Raw genomic sequence first — 22,760 nt, forward strand, 5'->3', positions numbered from 1 at the left:
TAGACATTCAGCTGTCCTAATCATTGTCTTGGAGATAGATTTCCTTTCGATTTATTTGGGGATTCAGGGGCATCTGTCTCCCTGACAGGATTCCTCTCCTGGGAGTTAGAAGGGTGGAGATCAGGTGAGAGAGTGTTTCTTCATAACCAGTATTTTTCTTCTTGGTAGGAAAAATTCTCTTTTTTTCTTCAGTAGAAATCCTCCCTGCTAAGGCTCTGTCTCCTTTGGAAGAAGTTAAAACAGCCTTTAGACATTTCCCAGCAAGGCAGCCATCCTGGGAACTCATCCCTGAACTTGATGCAAATTTCCTTAGTCCCAAATCATCTGGAACACTTAATTTATTTTGAAGGGAGTGGTCTATCTGCTTGTGCTCTCCTTCCTACTTCCTTTCTGGATCCTGGGATTCCTAGATTCCCCAGATCTCAGTGCTTAGTTAGATATAAGCCATGGATCTCTATTCCCTTAATTCCCTGGAGACTCAGTGATGCAAGAAATGAAATTTCACCAGAGAATTTAAGGAAATGCAAGCATTAGACCAAATAAGGGACAAAGCCTTGGAGTCTGTTAGTAGCTAGGTATGTAGATATCCCTTAAGATTTCCATGCATCCCTTTTGTGGAAAATCATTTCTCTCCTGATTTGAGCAGTTAGAGTAACAGATAACCATTGATTTCTATCTACCAAAAACCCCTAGAAGACATCCAGTTCCTTCAGATGATTAGATTGAGACTCAGCTAGGTGGTGACTTGTCCAAGATCACCCAGGTAAATAAGTCACTAAATTCAAATTTGAACCCTTACCCTCTAACCACATGCCACCTCTCCTGGCTTTTGCCTGATGAATGAGGCTTAATCTATTCTATGGATCAATCAACAAATGCATTTTTTTTTAGGATTTTGCAAGGCAAATGGGGTTAAGTGGCTTGCCCAAGGCCACACGGCTGGGCAATTATTAAGTGTCTGAGGCCAGATCTGAACTCAGGTACTCCTGACTCCAGGGCCGGTGCTCTATCCACTGCGCTACCTTGCTGCCCCAACAAATACATTTTTTAACAAATATTTATTGCTCACTTCAGCAGCACATATACTAAAATTGGAACGATACAGAGTAGAATAGCATGGCCCCTGTGCAAGGATGACATGCAAATTCGTGAAGCATTCCATATTTTTAGGGGCAGCTAGGTGGTGCAGTGGATAGAGCACCGGCCCTGGAGTCAGGAGTACCTGAGTTCAGATCTAGCCTCAGACACTTAATAATTGCCCAGCCGTGTGGCCTTGGGCAAGCCACTTAACCCCATTTGCCTTGCAAAAATCCTAAAAATACAAAAAAATTAAAAACCCCAAATATTTATTAAGAGCACTGTACTTGGTTCCTATTATACTGATTGGCCTTGAAAAATCCCTTCATCCAGCTAACATTTTTCCCTATCAGGGAATGTTTACAAAGCTGTGGAGAGTTCAGGATTTGGAGTTAAGAAGAGCTGCATCTGAGTCCCAATGAAGACATTTACTAGTTTCATAACCTTAAGGTTAGTCATTTAAGCCCTTTAAGTTTCCTCTGATGTAAAATGGAGATAATAATAGTGCTTGGCTCACAGGGGTTCTTGTGAAGACTAAATGAGTTAATATATGTAAAGGGCTGTGCAAGCCTTATGTTCTTCAAGGACTAATTGACCTCTACATTGCTGCCTCTGGCTTTTTAATGAATGTTTTGCCATTTCCTCACAAATTGGTAAAACTCCCCAGAACCTCTCCTTACAGAGGACAGCTTCCTAATGGAACTTGTTCTCCTTCCAAATTTGGAACTTCTTTCTTTTAAAAAATATTTCCAATTACATGTAAAGAATTTTTGACATCCATTTTTAAAATCTGAGTTCTAAATTCTCTTCCACCCTCTCTTCCTCCCTCATTAAAAAAAAAAAATTGGTATAGTGTAGTCATGCAAAACATTTCCAAAATAGTCACATTGTGAAAGAAAACACAAACAAAAAATCTAGTAAAAATAAAATGAAAACTTATTTTAGATGCCACCAGTTCCTTCCCTGGAGGTAGATAGCATTTTTCATAATAAGTCCTTTGGAATTATCTTGGATAGTTGAATTGCTGAGAATAGCTAAGTCATTCCCAGTTGTTCATCATACAATATTGCTGCTACTGTGTACAAAGTTCTAGTTCTGCTCACTTCATTTTGTATCAGTTCATATAAGCCTTTCCAGGCTTTTTTTGCAAAAATTGCTGGAAAAATTGGAAAATGGTATGACTGAAATGCTCTATCCACTGTACCACCTAGCTGCCCCCAGGCTATACTCTTTAATCACCTCCTTTCTACCCCTGATCATGAGTTCCCTGACTTGACTCAGGGAGTCTAAGAATTTTTCCAAGACCTTTGTTATTTCTTTTCTGCAAAATGATGGGCTTGGATGAGATGATCAGTAAGGTGTCTTCCAACTCTAATCTGAACATCTCACATCCTATACCAAGATGAGGTTGAAATGAATATATGATTTGGGCATAAAAGTAATATCATGTTTTTTTCTGAATATATCTTGCTCATCATTTTTAAGAGCAATCTATCACAATCATAGGCCAAAATTTGTTCAACCATCCCCCCCGCCCCAGTTAATGGGCATCTGCTCAAATTTCCTTTTTTTTTACCATCACAAAAAAGAGCTGCCATAAATATACATATAGATACTCTTTTCCTTTTCTAAAAAATTTCTTCGGGTTACAAACCAAATAGTACTATTGCTGGCTCAAAGGAGGTTTACAGTTTTATAGCCTTTAGGGCATAGTTCCACATATCTTTCCAGAAAGGTTGAGCAGTTCACAACTCTACCAATAAAGAGCATTAGTGTCCCAATTTCCCTATATTCCTTCCAACATTTGTCATTTTCCTTTTCTGTCATATTAGCCATGATAGGTGTGCAGTAGTGCCTCAAAGTTGTTTAATTTCTATTTCTCTAATCAATAGTGGGGAAAGGTAGGTGGCACAGTAGATAGAGTGTCAGGTCTGGAGTCAAGAGAATCTGAGTTCAAATCTAGCCTCAGAGACTTATTAGCTATGGGACCCTGGGAAAATCACTTAACCCTGTTTGCCTTAGTTTCCTCATCTAAAAAATGGGTTGGAGTAGATAGCAGCATGAAGGTAGGAGTTCTCAGAAACTCTTTCCCCTCCAAACTCTAAAAATAGGCTGGAGAAGGAAATAGCTAACTACTGCCCTTGCCAAGAAAATCCCCAGTAGGGTCATGAAGAGAAGGAATGATTGAAATGACTATATAACAACAATCAATGATTACTTAGAGCATTTTTTCATATGACTATAGATAGCTCTGATTCTTTATCTGAAAACTACCTGTTCATATCCCTTGATCAGCTACCAAATGAAGTATAACTTATATCCTTATAAATTTCATTCAGTTCTTTATGTTTGAGAAATGAGAATTTTATCAGAGAAACTTGCCTAATTTTCTGCTTTCCTTCTAATCTTGCATGTATGTTTTGTTTGTGCAAAGCCTTTTTAATTTAATGTGATCAAAATTACTTCTTTCAAAACCAAGCTGTATTCTTTTTTTTTTTTGGCAAGGCAATGGAGTTAAGTGACTTTTCCAAGGTCATACAGCTAAGCAAGTATGAAGTGTCTGAGGCCAAATTTGAACTCAGGAACTCCAGACTCCAGGGCCAGTGCTCTATTTAGTTTCACTTAGCTGCCCCCAGGATGCACTCTTTAATCACCTCCTTTCTACCTCTGATCATGAGCTCCCTACTTGACTTAGGAAGTCTAAGAATTTTTCCAAGACCTTTGCTATTTCTCTTCTGCAAAATGATGGGCTTGGATGAGATGATCAGTAAGGTGTCTTACAGCTCTAATCTGAACTCTATGATTAGAAAACTGGTTCTGCCATTGTGGGAGGTGGAGAGGATAAGGAAGAGGGATTGGGGGAGACCTGGGTTTGGGAATTGATTGACTGGAGGGGAATTGGAATGATTTGGGGCAAGTACGGTACAAGTACAGAAATCTTGGGAAAGGTTTCATTTCTCTGTGCTGGAAAATTCATGTAGTTACCAAGAAGGAGAGATGAGCAGGAAGTAAGGAAAGGAATTCAAACTAGACTGTATTAAAGACAGAAGGGAGTCAGATCAGGTAAAGACATCTCCCCTCCATGAATTGGATGGGGTGACCTTGTGTGGAGAGGTGACAGTGAATCATTATCCTCATTCCAAGGCCACAATCTAGGGGTTCTCTCTCCCTTCAAAACTAAGCCTCCCCCTCCATTGCCCATTCTATGCCAGGTCTCCTCCACTCCCATGCTATTTTTTTATGAAGGACAACAGCTCTGGTGTTTCTATTCTGGGCTGTCTCTCTCCTCCCACTGCCAGAATATTGGGGGTTGGAGGGTGGTGAAGACAGGATTAATAATAACTTCTATTTCTATGGCACTTTAAGGTTTATACAGTGCATTCCTGATGACAACCCTATGAAGAAGAGTGCAGGTATTATTACCATGTTTTACAGTAAAGGAAATTGAGATCCAGTAAAGTTATATATGATCCAAGGTCACACTAAGAGGATCATATGACCATCAATTTAAAGCTGCATGGGATGGCGGAGGTCACTGAATCCAAACCTTCATTTTATAGATAAAGAAACTGAGGTTTAGAGAAATTAAATGAATTGACCAGGCTAGTAATTATCTGAGACAGGATTCAAACTTTGACTCCAAGTTCAACAATTTATCCACTATTGCATCTAGATTGTAGCAAAGATGAGAGTTGAAGTCTCGATTCAACCCAGGGCTCCCCAACCCCTACCCTGAGGCTTTTTATTTTTAATTATTAATTTAAAAATATTTTAAAGCAATTTTTATTTCCTAATATTTATTTTTTTGAGTTTCAAATTCTCTTCTTTCCTCCACTCCCACACACTGAGAAAGCAAGCAATATGATACCCATTATACATGTGAAGCCATGCAAAACATATTTCCATATTAGCCATGCTGAGAACAAAGGCAAGAAAAATAAAGTGAAAAAATACGCTTTGATCTGCATTCAGAATTCATCAATTAGAGACAAGAAAAGGGATCTATTCTTCTCTATTGTTCCTTCTCCCTTTCCTTAGAACAAGCTTTTGATGCCACCATCTAGATTTGCTAATTACGTAACTCTTCCTGAACAGGAAAAATGAAGGGCTCCCTCCCCATCAACCTGAACTGATTTCTAACTCCCACAGCTTTCTTGGAGGCAATATTCCTTAGGATTGGCACACCAAGGAAGGCAAGAAGCTAAGTTGTAGGAGAGGAGGGCAATAGCTACTGCCTATAGCCCTGACAAAGACATAAACCTCTCTTCCATTTTGAGGCTGCATGGATAGAGCATTTAAAGGAAAGGAGAGTTTGAACCTCTGAGCTGGTATTCCTTAATATAGCATCTTATCCTCAACCATATATACAAACATACATAGATACTTTCCCCTCTATACATTATGCATCAGCGTCCATTAAAACATATATTTCATTAGTGTCTTTTGATATGTTTATTTTACCATCCAACCAAAGGATTTTTTTTCAGTAGGGTCCACTCCCTCACGACCTCATTTTGGGTTTTCTTGGCAAAGATAGTAGAGTCATTTGCCATTTCTTTCTCCAGTTCATTTTGTGGATGAGGAAACTGAAGCAATCAAGGTTGAGTGACTTGCCCAGGGTCACACAGCTAATGTCTAGGTAGCACAGAGGATAGAACACTGGACCTGGAATCAGGGGTCATATTAATTCAAATCAAAAGACAATTAAGCACCACAATTAAGTCAACTAAACTGAGCTCTTTGTTTCCTACACAAAACACTCCATTTTACTTCTGTCTCTTTGTCTCTTTTTGGTTGTCCCCATACCTATAAGGCACTCTCTTTTCACCTCCACCCCACAGAATCCTTTTCATCTTTCAATACTCATTGCAAGCTCCACTTTCTACATGAAACCTTTCTTGATCCTCCTAGCTACTAGTGACTTCCTTTTCAAACTACCTTATATTTAAGACTTTGTATTTATTCTCTTTATATTTATTCCATGTGGAATATATACATATATATGAAACATATATGTTTATATCACTGACATATATTACATACTATCCTTGTGAGGGATGATTGTTTCATTCATCCCTTATGTCTACCAAAATGTTTGGCAATTACTAAGGGCTTAATAAATGCATATTTATATTATACATGCATGAATATACATATCTATATTTTATATGTATACATATATATATATGTAATATGCATCTTAGAAAATCCAAGAACCAGAATAGGTGGAAATATACTGAAGAGCATCTGGGTGAAGTTCAGTGGAGGGAGAAAAAGAAATAATATCTTTGGAATATACTACAAAAAACTTGGACAGGAGCAATTAGACAAGGAGTTCAGAAAACAGATCTGGCTCAGAGACCTGATAATGTAATGATGGGGGACTTCAACCATCTGGATATTTTCTACCAAAAGCAGAGCAGCTGAGGAATTGTGACTTGCCTTAATGATAATTTCATCCTTCAAAAAGTTGAGGAATTGGCAAGGAGAACTGCTCTTCTGGGCTCAATTCTGCTCAACAGAGGAACTAGTTTCTGGAGTAGAAATGATAGGAAAGTTTGAGAGGAAGTAGCTACTTCATAATAGGACTGAAAGAAAAGAGAGAAAAAGTAGACAAAATCTGATATATACCCTACATATGAGGAAAGTAAATTTCAGAGGGGACAGATTAAGTAAATATTATAGAGCAATCTCCAGTACTTCATGGGTCTTCCAGAATCCCTTGGCATCACTCATCTTGTGGCTACCACCATCACTCAGGACACCACCCATCCCTTCTGGTGTGGATAGAATAACTAACAGAGAATTTATTAAAAAACCCAACTATTCATATTAATCATATGTATAATAAGGGAGATTATAGTCAGTGATATCTGAGGTCTTTTTCAACTATGTTATCCTATTCAACTCTGGTTTTTATTTATTTTCCAGGGTAAGGAGAATGATCCCCCTGAAGTAGGGTAATGGACTTGGAATCGGGAAGATTGTAGTTCAAATCCTGCCTCAGACTTTTAAATTTTTTTATTTATTTAAGGCAATGGGGTTAAGAGTGACTTGTCAAAGGTCACACAGCTAGGCAATTATTAAGTGTCTGAGGCTGGATTTGAACTCAAGTCCTCCTGTCCCCAGGGCCGGTACTCTATCCACTGTGCCACCTAACTACCCTGCTTCAGATTTTTAATAACTGAATGACTCTGGGAAGGTCCCTTAACCTTTCTCTTCCTCTTTCTCTTTATCTGTAAAATGAAGATGTAAATGGATTCAATGGTTTCAAAGGTCCCATCCATCTCTACCTCCCTAAATTATATGATCTTTTGATTGAGGAAGACATAACAAAAGTGGATGACACTGGATGACACTAAAGTGAGTGAGGTGATGTGAAAGAGCACTTAGTTTTCCTCAGTGATTCAAGTTACCATATCCAAATCAACAAGGTACACCCTAGTGTATTAAAATATTTGATAGATGTAACTACTAATCTTTCATTGTCAGTGTTCTTTGACTGATTAATGGATAATGTAAGAGGTGAAATAGACTGAAACAGGACAAATATTGTTTTCAAGATAGAAAAAAGGTGTAACCTGTAAACTCTAGGTCAATGAGCTTGCCTTCTATTTCTAGAAAACTCCTAGTATATATTGTTAGATGGATGCTATGTGATAATTTAGAATGGGAAGCAGCAATCACTAAAATCCCAGATGGTTTTGTCAATAGGAGGACATTGTGATGGGGTAATGTCATAGACCCAATATACTTAAAATTTAGCAAAGCAGTTGATAAAACTCTCTCATGTTATCTTTGTGGACAAAATAAAAATATGTGGGCTAGGTAATAGTACAGGGTCAGCTAACTGAATAGCTGATCGAAGGAGTAGACCTTAATGGTTTGCTAGCAACTTGGGAAGAGTCTAGTACAGTGTCCTAGGGATTTGTCCTTGGCACTTTCTTGTTTATCATTTTTAACAGATCACTGCAGGAAATTGGATAAATTAAACTTGTCAAATTTGCAGGTGAGATAAAGCTTGGGGAGACGGCTAACTGAAAGATCTTAAATTAGAGTTAGGGCACAGCATGACATTATATGACACTGTATGACAGTTAAAATCCAAAAAAAAATTTTGACAGGTTCGATCAATGGGCCAAATCTAATAAAGATTAAACATAATAGGATCACAAATGAAGTTTGGCATTGAGTTTCAAAAACTACAAGAGCGGGAAAATATGGTTAGACAATGGTTCCCATGAAAGAGATCTAGAGAATTGTTTGTGGACTGTAAACTTAATTTGAGTTCTTATTATGTGATAGCAGTTTAAAATATTAGTTGGTGTCCTAGGCTATGTTAAGAGTGATGGAGTGTCCTAAATGAGAGAGGTGATAGTTTCACTGTACCATGTTCTGGCCAGATGGTTAGGTTATGGTATTTAGTTCAGTGTAATCCACATGTTAGAAAGGATATATACAAATTGGGGAGCATCTGTGAGATGGCCTTTACTATGCTAAGATTGTAGACCACCAGTATATATTGAGGGAATTGTTAGAAGAACCTAGAAATGTTTTGTTTTGTTTTTAGAAGAGAAAACTTGTCAGATAGTTGTCAGGTATTTGAAAAGTTGTCTTATAGAATCAGGATTAAAGTTGTTTTGATTAGTTCCAGAGGGTAGGAAAAGAAGTTTCAGAAAATCAGGTTTTATTTAATATAAGAGAAAACTTCTTACAATGAGTTGTCCAAAAATGGAAGAGACCTCTTGAAATGTGGTGAGTTCCCATCCACCAACAGGGATTCAGGAATGGGTGTTGTCAAAGACTATATAACCAATTGTCAGTGATGCCATGTGGAAGTGATTTGCTCTTGTTTAGGCATGGAATAAATTCCAATGTCTCCGAACTCTTAGATTCTGTGTGAAACTATGAAAGGAAAGGGGGTAGGCATCAGCATCAGGCTTCCAGTTCCAGTGACAAGAAAAGGGAAAGGAAAAATTAAGGATAATAGATTATTGGAAGGTAAGAGCTGTATCTCTCCCTTCCCACCCCTCCCCCCTGCTCCAGATCAGGGCTTGACTTAATGCATCTTTTTCCGTATCTCTTTGCCCCTAGAGCTGGGGTTGTTCAGAACCTTGGACAGCTCTAGGCAAATTGATAAGGGGGGCAAAAATTATCTGTAGAGGTGTTTCCCCCTTTCTGGGACCCCAGGGGCTTCATTACTCAGGTTCCCTCTTACTAATCTAAGAATTTCATAGGATTTGTACTTCCCCCTTCAAGAAAATTCTGGATTTGTGAATATAATCCTTGCTAATCCTTGCCATCAGGGAAGTTAAGTATGGGAATCACTTGAACTCAGTATTCTGAGCTGCAATAGCAGCAATAGATAGGGTGTTTGTAGTAAGCATGATGCCAATATTTGGAGTCCCTATAATAGCAGGGGACCACCAGAATGTCTAAGGAGGGGATAAACTGGCCTGTGCCAGTCAGTAATGGGGTTGGGTCCATGAGTGGTGACTGCATTTCCACCTTGGGCAAGATAGAGTAAGTCTAAAAAAAATGGTGGTGGGGTCAGAATGGACTGGAAGAGACCTCATCTAATCCAAGTCATTTATTTTACAAATAAACTGAGACCCAAAGAGGTTAAAGGAATTGCTCAAAGTCATAGTAAGTCAAAGTAAGTAACAAATCAAAGGGAAAATTAGGGCTCCTGACTTTTAGTACAGTCATTCTCCCAGTACACAATTTAGTTGTGACACATGCTAATTGGAATGAGTTGAATGAGGCATCTCTCAAGGCATTGTGATAGCTGCCTTCTAAACTTCTACAGCAACCTCTATGTCCTCATCCTTTATTGACTGCTGAAATTTTGTGTCCAGAACAAGTGAGGGAAGGAGAGAGAGAGAGAGAGAGAGACAGAGAGACAGAGAGACAGAGAGACAGAGAGACAGAGAGACAGAGACAGAGAGACAGAGAGAGGCAGAGAGATAGAAACAGACAGAGACAGAGACAGAGAGACAGGGACAGACAGAGTCAGAGATAGAGACAAGACAGAGAGAGACATAGCTTCAGGTAGGTAGATCTTTAGGTGGGAGAGGAGTGGACAAATCAAACACCTCTTCCTATGGTAGTTTGTGTCTAGGGAGAAAATCTGGGGAATTCTCCTAAGTTTGGTGGGGGGATCTTATGAATGCTCAAGCCATGTATACTGTAGTCATTCAAACATAAGGGGGGGAAGGCTTTCTGCCCCTCCTGTGTGAGGACTATAAATAGAGATGCATGAGTTGCACTCAAACTTTTTAATTCATTGATAGTTTCCAGTTTAACACCTTTTTGGAATCACAGAATATTAGAAGTAGAAGAAATCTCACTTCTTGACCCTCTCCTTATTTTCTCCTCTTTATGAAGGGGCATAGTAATAAGCAAGAAGGTAGTATCTACCCATGACTTGCATCTTGGAAACCTAACTCCCAAGCAGAGCTGAGGATTTTGACCCTGATTTAGAGTCAGATGGTTTGGGTTTGAATCCTGGCTCTTCTACTATGAGTATCATTCCCCTCTCTGGAGTTCAGTCTCCATTTCTTTAAAATATGAAAGTGACTCAATTTTTCCAAGGATCCTACCAGGTCTAGGTCCTATAATCCTAAAATTATGGAATCATAACATCTTGGAGATAATTTAATTAAGATCACATATAAAGGAGGAGTATTTGATATACCATCCTGGTAGAGAAATAAACTCTCTAGTTGATGGAGTGACCTTTTCCACTCCCTAGGCTCATTTTTGACAATAATAATATCTCACATATAAACAGTCCCTTTATAGAGTATAAAGCACTTTGTGTGTGTGTGTGTGTGTGTGTGTGTGTGTGTGTGTATACACATGTATGTCATAGGACTAGGACTAAGCTAGACACTGGAAATACAACTACAAAAACTGAAACAATTCCTTCTTTCAAAGAATCCTTATACCTGCAGATATGTTATATGTGTTCTGGGAATAAAGCATTGAGATAAAATGTCTGTGAAAAGATATACACACAGTGTAGTAACCTATTTCCACTGAAAACTATCACAAAGTAAAAGAGTTGTTTTCAGAAGTAATGGCTTCTCAATCACTGGAAGCCTTCAAATGAAGGTTCTATGGCCACTTCAGTCTCTCCTTTTCTACTGGCTCCTTCCTACCAATACATACATATACTCAGACTTTTCAGTCTTAGAATAACCCTTGTTTAAAATAACCCTGCTATTTATTTATTACAATATCTCTCTTCCTTTGCACAGCCAGACTTCTAGAAAAATACATTTACTTTCTCACCTCCCACTTACTTCCCAATTCCTTGCAATCTGGTTTTAATCCTACCACTTAATTGAAACTGCTCTCTCTGACACTATTGATGAGTTTATAATAGCTAAATCTGATGATTTTTTTTTCAGATTTCATTCTTCTTGGTCTTTTTTGCAGTTTTTGACACTGTAGATCACCCTTTACTCCTGAATATTCCATGTGTGTGTGTGACTGCTTCCCTTAGTTCCACTCCTATTTGTGAGATATTCACTCCTCTTCTCAGGTTCCTATTCAGAATAATCATCCAGGTTCTTCCTTCAAGTATCTCTTAAGACCCTGTTCTGAACCCTTTTTTTCCCTGGATTTCATTTCTTTTGGTAATTTCATCAGCTTCCATTACTTCCATGTAACTAATTTCCAATCTCTCTCAGGAAAGACAGTCTCTCATCAACACCTGCCTATTGGACATTTTCACCTAAACATCTATCAGCACCTGAAATTTAACATGACCTTACTACTTGCTACCAAATAAAATTCATCCTTTCTCCAAACTTCCCTATTTTGGTTGAGGGCATCAGAATCCTTCCAGTCACATTAGTTGGCAACCTTGGATTCACCTTCAACTTTTCCTTTTGCCTCACCCAATCAGAAGTCTTATCAATCCTTTCTCCACAGCATCTCTTATATCCATCCCTTCTCTCCACTCACATGATCATTACCTTAGTTCTATTGCAATAGGTTCCTTATTTGAGGTTCCTACTTCCAATTTCTCTTCTTTACAATTTACAAATTACAAATCCTTTCCACAAAGTGCCAAAATAATCTGCCTAAATGGCAGATCTGATCATGTTACTTTCCTCTTCAAGAATCGTCATTATTCTCCATTGGCTCTAGGATAAAATTAAAATTCCTCAGTTTGGTATTTAAAGCACCTCATACTCTAGTTCCAGGTTACTTTTCCAGATTTACATTTCCCATTACTCCTTTTCACTCCATGTTCCAGGCAAAGATGTTCTATTTGCAGCTCCCTAAGACTGCAATTTCGTTTCCTACCTCCATGCTTTTGTACACTCCTTTGTATCTCAGACTTCTTGCTTGTATAGCTAAGTAGAATGCAAATGACCTTAAGACAGGAACTGTTTTATTGTTATGTCATTTCTACTCTAGCAGGGGCAGCTAGGTGGTGCAGTGGATAGAGCACTGACCCTGGAGTCAGGAGGACCTGAGTTCAAGTCGGTTCTGAGACATTTGATCCTTACTAGCTGTGTGACCTTGGGCAAATCATTTAACTCTACTGGTTTTCCCACCCATGCCCCCCAAAAAACCCACAATACCATATCTAGTCTAGCAAAGTACTTGGTGTGTTGTTGTTCAATTGTGTCCAACTCTGTGAATGTAGGAGGCAAATAATGAATGGTTGTTGAAGTTTGTTGAGGGTATTCCTGCTCAGATACTAAAAGAGGCCCCTTTTGAGATGAAATTTTGAGATTTCCCATAAATAGAACACAATGTCTGCCAGTGGAATGCCTGCAAATAAAGTGTCCAGGAATAGAACGCCAATCTTCTAATTGAATTCCATAAATGGATTCCTCTTTTTCTGGTGAGACTGATCATTGTGGGAGAAGGGGGGAGACTCACTGTTCTAGGAGTTGAAAGAGAAATCATATATATATATATATATATATATATATATATATATATATATATCTATATCTTAGTGTACATATTAACATCTAAGCATACATCTCAACCCCTAGATAGATGTGTATGCAAGAGTTTTAAACATCTTCCATACTTTCCCTCTCTGTGACTCAGCCTCCTATTCTGAAAAATAGAGATAATAACCCTGCCAGCCTCCTTCTCTAGGATTCAGAAAGGGAAAAAATGAGATAATGGATAAGACAGTAACTGAAGGACACTATAATTGTTCAGTTGTTTTCAATTGGGTTCAACACTTTTCATCCCATTTAAGGCTTTTCTTGGCAAAGACACTGGAGTGATTTACCATTTCCTTCTCCAATTCATTTTCTGATAAACATGGTTAAATGACTTGCCCAAGGTCATACAGCTAGTATCTGAGGTCAGATTCTGAACCTTCTTTCACCAGGCCTGGCACTCTCTTCACCTTAATTACCTACCTGCTATAACTTGTTATTTTTTATGAGCAGAAGACAAAAAGCCCTCAGCATTTAATTTCCTATCCATTATTTCATTCGTTTCTTATACCAACTGGGTTATACAGTGCAGGAAGTAAAACTTTCTTTTATAGATGAAACTGAGGCACAGAGGTTTATAAAATCCTTGAAAATAGGACCTGCCTTTTTTTTTCCCAGGCTGGATTCTTTTTAGTGCCTATAATGGAGATACTTAACAAATTATTTCTTATCTTGATTTGAAAGAAGGTAAGGCTTCCCCATGATCTCACAGCCAATAAAGGGCAGGATTGGGTCAAGAACCCAGGTCTCCTGACCTGTGGGCCAAAGTTCTCTCCACACTGCTCTCTGAAAGGGACCATTTGTGGCAACGTTTGAGGTGAAAGGACCCTAAGGTATATCTCCCCAGAATGTCTAATTCTACTCCAAAAGGTCCCCTCATTTTGAGGGGATCAAGGAGTGCCATAGGAGGTTACCAGACCCCAAAGAGCAAATGGAACAAATCCATCGTTCAGCCAGACAGGGAAATGTTGGAGAAAGAGGTATATCAGGGTTCAGGTACTCAAAACTAAAGAATTCCCCCCCCACACACTCCTCCTACTGATACCAAAGAAAATCCTCTGCTAAAGTTGTTACTGCCTGAATTTCATACTAGGAAGCTAGTTATCCTAAACTGAGTCAGGGGAGCCTGCCAGGGAGTTCTTACTACACCACAATCCCATATCACTGAAAAGAAAGTAGGCCATGGGAAAAAAAAGGCAACAGAGCCAACAAATGGAATGGGAAGCTGATCAAAGTAAGCACCCTATCACAGAAAGTGTTCAAATGCAGGCTGATAAATTCATCTTGGAGATTGTGGAGGGACTTCTGCTCAGGGAGCAGAGCTGGGGGAATGCCCTCTGATATTCCTCCTAACTCTGAGACTCTATAATTCTATAGTTCCCCAAAAGGTGTGGAATACTTCTCTGGTTTAGGGCAGAGCCCTCTAGATGTGACACATCTCAATCTGAAGGTGACTCTCTCCCTCAGCAAAGATGACTCTGAATCTGGAAGGCCCTGAATCTCACTCTGAGGGTCATCTGTGTCTCTCCAAAGATCCCTCTTCCGTCCCTGGACTAAATCCCCCCAGAGGTAAACTAGTTGCTGAGCAGAATGTCCCAAAAGAGGAGGCATGGTGTGGTGCAAGAGACCTGAATTTAAACTCAGAGAACCTGAGTTTAAATTCCAATTCTGCTATTTATTAGCTGGGCAATCTTGGATAAGTCCCACCCCCTCCCTCTCTAGATTTTGGCTCTTCGGTAAGATTTCTAAATGATCCCTCCCAATTCTATAAAATAATTGGACACAGCTATGCTTAGTGGTCCACTTCGCCCCCTTGTGGTCTTGACTTGGTGCAAACTCCCCTCTTCCCGACTTCCATCAGAGAGGAAAGAATGTGTTATTTTTTTAAATGAACAAGTAGGGAAACTGAGGCCCAGGAGGAAGAACGCAGAAGGAAAATTAGGAGGAAAAGCCCAGTTGTAGTTTCTCCTCCCACCACTATAGTCTATGGTACAAAGGGAAGACAGAGCCAAATCCATGTAAACGTCTGTGTTACAAACACCAGTGTCTCCTTAAGGCCCCTCCCACTCTCCTCCACACCCAAGCTCCTGGGTCCCAGTCCTCTCCAGCAGTCTGGCCCCTGGGCTGGCTCCGGGCCATTTCTGAGGTAGATTGGTGACAAGGATGGTTCTGACCCTCAGACCCAGGACCAAGAGACGGTGACCCTCCTGGGATCATACAAGCAGAAGGGTGGGCGAGGCAAAGGTGGGCAGGGAACCCCAGTGTTCTGTGCTCCTCTTCTCCTCCCCTTCCCCAGGCAGCTAGTTAAGACATCTTCGCCCCAGGTCAAGGCGTGGGTCTGTTGGGTGGTCTCAGGAGGAAGAATTGAAGCACGAAGGAAGGTGGTGATTGCTCTCCCCAATGGTTCCCCCCACCTGGGGAGGGCAAGACCTTTGCCCTCAGGAAAGCAGCTCCTGGAGAACCTGGTCTGGTCATTTCTTAAAACTGAGAGAGCTTTTCCCTGGGCTAGGCCTGGAGGACAGACAAGGAAAAGACGGTGTGAATTTCGCTACCCCTATGGGCCACATCTGCCCCTTCTCTTGGCCTTGCCTCCTTCCCTGCCTCACCCCTGTTTCTTCCAGCACCCGCGCCCCATCCCACCCCCCAACAGCCAGACGAGAAGCTGAGGCTCACTGGAGCTAGAGGCCGGAGTAAAAGGGACTTCACTTGGGGGGGGGGTGGTGGTGGCAGTTCTCTGCTCTCCAGGAGGGCGGGCCTGGCTCTCCTGGGGAACTGGAAGAGGGTCCCACTCACCTAGGGGACCGAGCTGGACTGGGTGGCACCATGACCAGGAGGCGGGGACCTCGCGGCGGCTGTTTGACCAGGACGGGGTCTCCAGGGAGGGGCCGGCTCGGGGGATCCTTCTTTAGCGGGGGCTAGGGACAAGAGGATTAGAAGGGAGCACTGGGCCTCTTCCCCTCCCTAGCCCCTCCACCCTGGGGCTCTCCGATCACCTTAGGGCCCCGGGTCGGGCTGACGGGAAGGGGTCTCTTGGGGGGCAACAGGCGGCGGGCTCCATCTCCTCGGTCCCCTCGATCCTCTGGGTCCTTTCGGGGGAAGCCAGATCTCGGGGAGTGACTCAAGGGGGGTGGTGGCCGGGCGGGTCGACAGTCGCGGGGTTTGGAGGGGCTGGGGCGCAGGGGTCGAACCACGTTGACTGGCTGGGAGACTCCGGGTTTCGGGGAGAGAGGTCCCCGGACTCCCTGAGAGAGAATCCCAAGTATACATCTTAAGTCAGAGAAGACCTCGAATCCCTCGCCCATCCGTGCCTTGGCCTTCTCCCTAGAACTGCCCGCCCACACCCTCCTCCTTCTCCCCTTGCTCACGCCGGGGGCAGGGCGAGCAGGCCGACGGAGGGGTAGGTTCTGCAGAGTTATGCCCGATTGGGCCCCACTTCTGAAACTTCTGGTGCTCCTGGTCCGATACCTGGGGAAAGAGAGGACATAGGGTGAGCCACCATCTGTGGATCTGGGAAGTCCAGCCTGCTACCCCCCATCTCCCATGAATGCTCCCCTCAGAACCTCTGCCTCAGAATACAGGGTCCTGCCAGACTCAGCTCCCAGAGGAAGGCAATCTTAATTCCTGCCAAAGAAACTGCTTTGTGTTTACTTTGAATACGTTTGAAATTTAATTTTATGTATACATGCTGTTCTCCTATAATCAAAGTTCCCTAAGGGTAGGTGCTAAATTTTGTAACTGTGAACCACAATATTGTCTGGCACGTAGCAAAACCCAAATAAAATGCTCCTTATCATGGTATTCTCATTGAGTATGGTTTGGAATGGCATCGGAGGACCCTTGCAATTCTGAGATTCTGTATGATGGACTCAGCAAAGATGGGGTCATACAGAGAATCTGCCCAACCTCAAACAACTGTAATTTGGGTTTCATGAGCTCAAATCCCCTTACTGGGACTAACACAGCAGTTTGCAGATGGGACAATGCTTGGACAAGTTACAGGATGATGGCATTTTGAGCAGGGAGGGATTGTTCATCCGTATAATAGAGGACTTGATCTCCAGACTCTCTTCCCTTTCAAAGTGCCATCATAACCCCGTGACTTCATTTGTTGGCTTTTACCAAATGTTGTCGTATGTGTATATAGATCTATTTATTCAAACTTTGAGCCCTTCTAGGCATGGGCACAGAAAGGAGTGATGCATCCCTAGTAGATGAGCTGAGGGAAGGGCCTCAGAAAGAGGAACAATTAAGAAAATAAGTGCATGTGAAGCTGCCAAGGCAATTATAGGGTTAGGTCATGCCTTTTATTCCCATTTCCTTTATGCTATGGGGGATTAGAGTGAGGGCACATTGTAGGTGCTTAGTTTAGAGAAAAGAGAATTAAATAGGACAGCTGTCTGTAAATGCTTCATGGTCACCTGGAAGAGAGATTAGACTTAGTCTTTGACTCTAGAGCAAATGAGACATATGCAAAGTATAAACCTTAAAGTGTTATATAAATTTGATCTGTTATTATTATTAATAATATTAGGAGCAGTGAGTAGAAGTTGGAGAGAAGTCAAAGTAGGTTAGCTGTAAAGATGTAAAGAAAAACTTCCTAATCACAAAAGCTGTCCCAAAGTGCTTGATGGGTGGACTCAGCAGGTAGTTGGCTCTCTGTCACTGAGAGTTCTCAAGCAGAGGCTAGAGTTGCATAATGTGTTGTAGACAAAATGATTTTCTGGGTAGCACCTAGGCCAAATGACCACAGAATTCACCTCCACTCTGAAATTGTATATTTCTGCTTAACAAATGTTTGTGAGACATATCTGAAGAGAGAATATCATTTAGCAGTTCTTCCTTCTAATTCTAAATCTTAAAATGCTATGTGATTTGACAGTGTGGATAAGAGGAGGAAGTCTGGATTTGGACCCGGAAGGCTTGCATTCTCAGATCTTCCCCTAAAGTGTTCTGTAGTTCCAGGGATGGCCTTTTCCCTTTTCTAGGGAAGGGGTCTCCAATTTCTTCTGCTGTTAAGTGGGGGGATGAGATAAGAATGGTCTCTGAGGGCCAGCTCCTGTGGCCCAATTGTTATGTGCCAAGAGGACACATGGGAGATTCTGGGGATAGACAGCACATGAATGAGTGTGGAGACAGGCTCACCAGCAGCTTTCTTGTCCTTTTCTCAGCCCTTGAAGACCTTGGTGTAGCAGGGAGTTTGGGCAATGGTAGTAGTAGAGAACCATTCCAGCACTGGAAAGCAGTAATAGCATGAAGACAAGAAGCAGGGCCATCTGAGTGCTATCATGGTCTGGGGGGAGGGGGAACAGATGGTCAGTCCGGAAATGAGGGTCCCCTTTCTCCTTCCCTGCCTGGACTGCGGATAGTTCCTGCTTGATGATACTCACTGTCATTCTGTACAGGACCACTATCCACACTGCCCCCCAGCCCTGGCTCCTCACAGGTTGGGGGGGCCCAACCTGGGTCACAGTGGCAGTTCCTATTGCTGTTACAGACCTAGTGGGATAAAAAAAAAGGAAAGGGGTTGAAATAAAATGACACTCTCCAGCCAGTATCTCTCAGTTCCCTGGAACCATACTCAGGGGATACTCACCCCATGGCCATTACATGTTTCCAGGCATCTCTGAAGGTCAGGGAAAAAGGCATTCTGGCATCTTCGATCATGACACACCTAGTGATGGTGGGTGAGAATGATGGAAGCAAATGGTGTAGATGGGCCCAGGGCATCCTGGGCAAGGCAAGGCAGGCTAAGGGAAAAGGAGTCCCAGGGCATCTGCTGAGGAGGAGGTTGATCATCTTAAGAGTCCCACAGATCCACAGAAAACTCTCCCCACTAGTGACCCCATACTCCTAGGGAGTGCCTCCCATCACAATCCCTGGGGCTGGTGAGGCAGGCTCACCATGCCATCTCCACACTTAGTACCAGGCAGCACAAGACCAGGGTCTGGCAAGTCAGCAGAGGAGTCAGGTCGGGGTACACGGTACATGAAGGCTCCTCGGCACGTCACCTCTCTGCCACCCAGGCGGATGGTAGTCTCCATGGAAACAGTGTGTGGCCCTCGGGGCTTGTCTGCCCCACTCTGGCACTGAAGCTTCCCACACTTGGCATCCCTGCAGGAGCAGGGGAGGGAGGGCTGTCAAGAGAACAGCCAGCCCAGAAGTATCTCCAAGCACTGACCCAGATTTAATAACTGATCTTATTTCTTTAGCACTTTCAAGTCTTATTTTTTATAGATTTTGTTTCCTACACCCCTGAGGGTTAGATTCAACAAATGTTATCATACCCATTTAACAGAAGAAGCAGCCAAGATGCAGAAAGGTTAAGTGATTGGCTGTGGTCACCTCAGAGACCAAATCCAACACCCTATCTAAGATGGTTACCTACATCACTGGCCCCCGACACTTGCACCCACTAACTCCTTGTCCAGATATTCTTTACTCCATCATATTCCTAACCCCCTCATTTCCCTAATCCTTGTTCTGCTCTTTCTTTATAATGCTCATCCAACACATTTTTTGACTCCCTAACATCTGGCTCTCATACTCCTCACTCCCCCGCCACCTTGTCCTAAAGATTCTGGTCTGTCCTTTCTTCACCTCTCTTTGCCCCTACTCTCACCTCCTATCACATGGGACATAGCGGCCTTCACTGTCCTGGCCACAGTTTCCATAGGGATCCCCAGCTGAGTTCACGTCCTGGAAGCAGGCATCAGGGGCTGGGTGGGCGCCTGGAGGTTGGAAATAGTGTTGGTGAGAAGGGGAGGGAGGGAGCCAGGATCTAGGAGAAAGGGGGGGCCTCTGGGGTGGGGAAAGTCTTCAGATTTCCTTTTCCCATCCCTCCAGAAGTATGTGTTCATGTGGAATTATCTGACTAATGGTAGAAAGAGGACTGAAGAGAGAGAGAATTAGGACATCAGTGACTCAGGTTTGGGGAAGGGGAAGAGCCCAAGGAGAAAGGGTTCTCACCAGGCCCCCAGAGCTGTTGGCACTGCCCCTCATGAGTGGGACACATGCCATCTCGACAGTAGGCAGTGCCCCCTGCACACGGGGAGCCATCAAGGTGGTAGACATTGGCTGGACAGTGGGGGGAGGCTCCATTGCAGAACTCGGGCAGGTCACAGTCCCCAGCACCTTCTCGACACAATGTCCCAGCTGGCTTCAGCTGTAGTAGGGTGGGCAGCGAGACAAGGAGAAGGGACACACAAGGGAGACAGGCAGAGCCCAAGGAAAGGCCAAGTACAAAACCAAGGGAATAGGGGAAAAGAAGCAAGGAGGGTAAGACAGTGGAACCCAGGGCTGCCAGCTCTTTGGTCTTTGCCTCTCTACTCTCTACCTTTTTCTTTCTTTCTTTCTTTTTTGCAAGGCAGTAGGGTCAAGTGATTTGCCCAGGGTCACACAGCTAAGTAATTAATAAGGTCTCATTTGAACTCAAGTCCTCCTGACTCCAGGGCCTGTGCACTATCCACTGCACCATCTAACTGGCCCTATTCTCTACCTTCATAACTTATGTTTGTAAGAGTCCACTCACCTCACTCCCCCTTATCCCCTCCTTACTCCCCTGTCCTACCTCCCCCTTACTCAGTCCCCCCTTCCCCCTTCTCACAGAGCAATGGGCACAGCAGTCCCCCTGGGCACACTCGGCTCCCTCCCGAAGGGTGCAGTTGTTGGCATGGCAGCAAGGATCAGTGCATTCCTGCATCCCAAAAAGAGACAGAAAGAAGCAATGAAGAGCCAAGATCAAGGTCCTGGCCTAGTTCTGAGAAGTCAACAGACTGGGAATTTCTTTATGTTGGGCAACTCCCAATTGGAAGAGGAGAATCCTCAAGAATCAGTTAAACCCAAGAAACTTGAAGCCAACTATTGAATCTCAAACATTTGGGGAGGAGTGTAGGGGAAGGGAGGCTATTGGTGATACTAAAAGATCCATGGGCTAATCCATAGGGAGCAGCTGAGGATTCTATTCTGAGGGTCGCCGGGCACTGGAGACTGACTGGCTTCTAGGGAATGAGGACCCTAGGTGGAGAGTCTTTAGAAATATGAGAAATCTGAGGAATGCTAAGAATCCCAGGATAAATATTAGAGGAATCCTGGAGAATCCTGACCAAGAAACCAGGGAGATGCTTCAGACTTGGGGGTCCTGGGCCAAGGACTGGGGGAGTGGAGGGAGATCCTAACCTCAATGTCCCCACAATCGCACTCTTCCCCATCTTCCAAGAAGCCATTCCCACAGCGGCCTCCCAACACCAGTAACCGAGGGTCAGGAGGGTTGAAGAGGCACATTCCCCCTCCTTTTTGGAAGAAGTGAAGCAGCTGTTGGCGACTACAGGTGCTGAACACACGTGGAAACGGGTGTCTGCAGAGGGTGAGAGAGTTAAGACACTGGGACACCCCCTAGCACACTCTCAGCAAAAGCTGAGCCTCATAGATTCCCATCAGCAGGTGGCACTATGATCACATCTACAGCTAACATACAGCTCTGGAGGGCTTGCACCTAGTGCAGGGTCTCAGCATTCCCTCACACCTGGACTAGTGCAGCAGCCTGCTGGTGGATCCCCCTGCCTCAGTTTCTCCCTGTCTAGTTCATCAGCTGTCAAAGTGATCTTCCCAAAGCATAGATCTGACCAAGAGACTCCAGTGCTCTCCATCACCTCTGGGATGGTAAACAAATATCTTCTGCTGAGCTATTTGAAAGCCTTTCATAATCTGCCCCTTCCTCCCTTTCCAGTCTTCTATTTTTTTTTGATAAATTTTTCTTTTCTCTTTTCTCTTTTCTCTTTTTTCCTTTCCTTTCCTTTCCTTTCCTTTCCTTTCCTTTCCTTTCCTTTCCTTTCCTTTCCTTTCCTTTCCTTTCCTTTCCTTTCCTTTCCTTTCCTTTCCTTTCCTTTCTCTTCTTTTTAGCAAGGCAATGGGGCTAAGAGACTTTTTTTTAGCAAGGCAATGGGGCTAGGTAAGTGTCTGAGGTTGGATTTGAATTCAGGTTCTCTTGATTCCAGAGTCAGTGCTCTATCCACTGTGCCACCTAGCTGCCCCCTTTCTAGTTTTCTTATACCAAATCCTCCCCGCTCCCCAAATAATTTACAATTGAGGATGCAGATCCTCTTGGATGATCCTTCCAGGAGGCTAGTTCTGAGCACTTTCCACTGGTTTCTTCCAATGGTTAGATCTCTCTCCCTCTTCATTTCCAGACTGAACTTCCCTGAATTTCTCCCAAATCATTACCAGTTCTTATCTTAGTCTTTTCTCTGAGACTATTCACAATTTTTATGGCATATTTGGACCTAATTTTCACATGTCGTCTCCCTCATTACACTTGAGAACAGGAAATGGCTTTTACCTTTATTTTGTATCTCCCTCCTGCCTGACTCATAATAGGGGCTTAATGAATGCCTGCTGACCAACTTTCCTTACAACAACGCAGTGAGATAGATGTGGCATGTGTTATAGATATGAGCACAGGCCCACTGAAATAAGCTTGTACCCAAACACATCAGGGTTCGATAGGAATCCAAGCAGTGACAAAGACTGTAGATGCTAGAGCTGGGAAGGTCCTTAGAACCCAGAATGGCAAAGCAGAGAAGGACACTTGAAACCATATAGTCCAGGAGTTTGTAGCCTGCATCCATCAGGGGATTGTACATTTTTTTAATGAGATAACTTAATTTCAACATAACTTGTTTTCTTTGTAATTGTATGCTGCTTATT

The 22,760-nt window shown here is 42.8% G+C and overlaps 1 protein-coding gene and 1 non-coding gene across 3 annotated transcripts in view; one reads left to right on the forward strand and one right to left on the reverse strand.

Annotated features, from left to right (window-relative positions):
* Positions 1-1,061: 1,061 nt before the first annotated feature.
* On the forward strand, positions 1,062-1,168 carry LOC141519816 (U6 spliceosomal RNA). The gene has a single exon (XR_012477451.1). It is a non-coding gene; the product is annotated as a U6 spliceosomal RNA (small nuclear RNA).
* An 11,909-nt stretch (positions 1,169-13,077) lies between these two features.
* The window catches only part of ADAM33 (ADAM metallopeptidase domain 33), a 35,597-nt gene continuing 25,914 nt past the window's right edge, over positions 13,078-22,760 (reverse strand). For both annotated transcript variants that reach the window (XM_074229996.1, XM_074229995.1), the window contains exons 12-23: positions 21,234-21,411; positions 20,662-20,751; positions 20,025-20,220; positions 19,678-19,786; positions 18,959-19,169; positions 18,652-18,729; positions 18,446-18,554; positions 18,201-18,348; positions 16,424-16,523; positions 16,052-16,300; positions 15,852-15,973; positions 13,078-15,569 (exon numbers count right to left, since the gene is read on the reverse strand). In XM_074229996.1, coding sequence (XP_074086097.1) covers positions 15,530-15,569; positions 15,852-15,973; positions 16,052-16,300; positions 16,424-16,523; positions 18,201-18,348; positions 18,446-18,554; positions 18,652-18,729; positions 18,959-19,169; positions 19,678-19,786; positions 20,025-20,220; positions 20,662-20,751; positions 21,234-21,411 — 1,630 coding nt within the window. In that variant the 3' untranslated portion in view covers positions 13,078-15,529. The remainder of the gene's footprint in view (positions 15,570-15,851; positions 15,974-16,051; positions 16,301-16,423; positions 16,524-18,200; positions 18,349-18,445; positions 18,555-18,651; positions 18,730-18,958; positions 19,170-19,677; positions 19,787-20,024; positions 20,221-20,661; positions 20,752-21,233; positions 21,412-22,760) is intronic.

The sequence above is a fragment of the Macrotis lagotis genome, chromosome 3, assembly GCF_037893015.1.
Source record: "Macrotis lagotis isolate mMagLag1 chromosome 3, bilby.v1.9.chrom.fasta, whole genome shotgun sequence".
NCBI classification, from domain to species: Eukaryota; Metazoa; Chordata; class Mammalia; order Peramelemorphia; family Peramelidae; genus Macrotis; species Macrotis lagotis.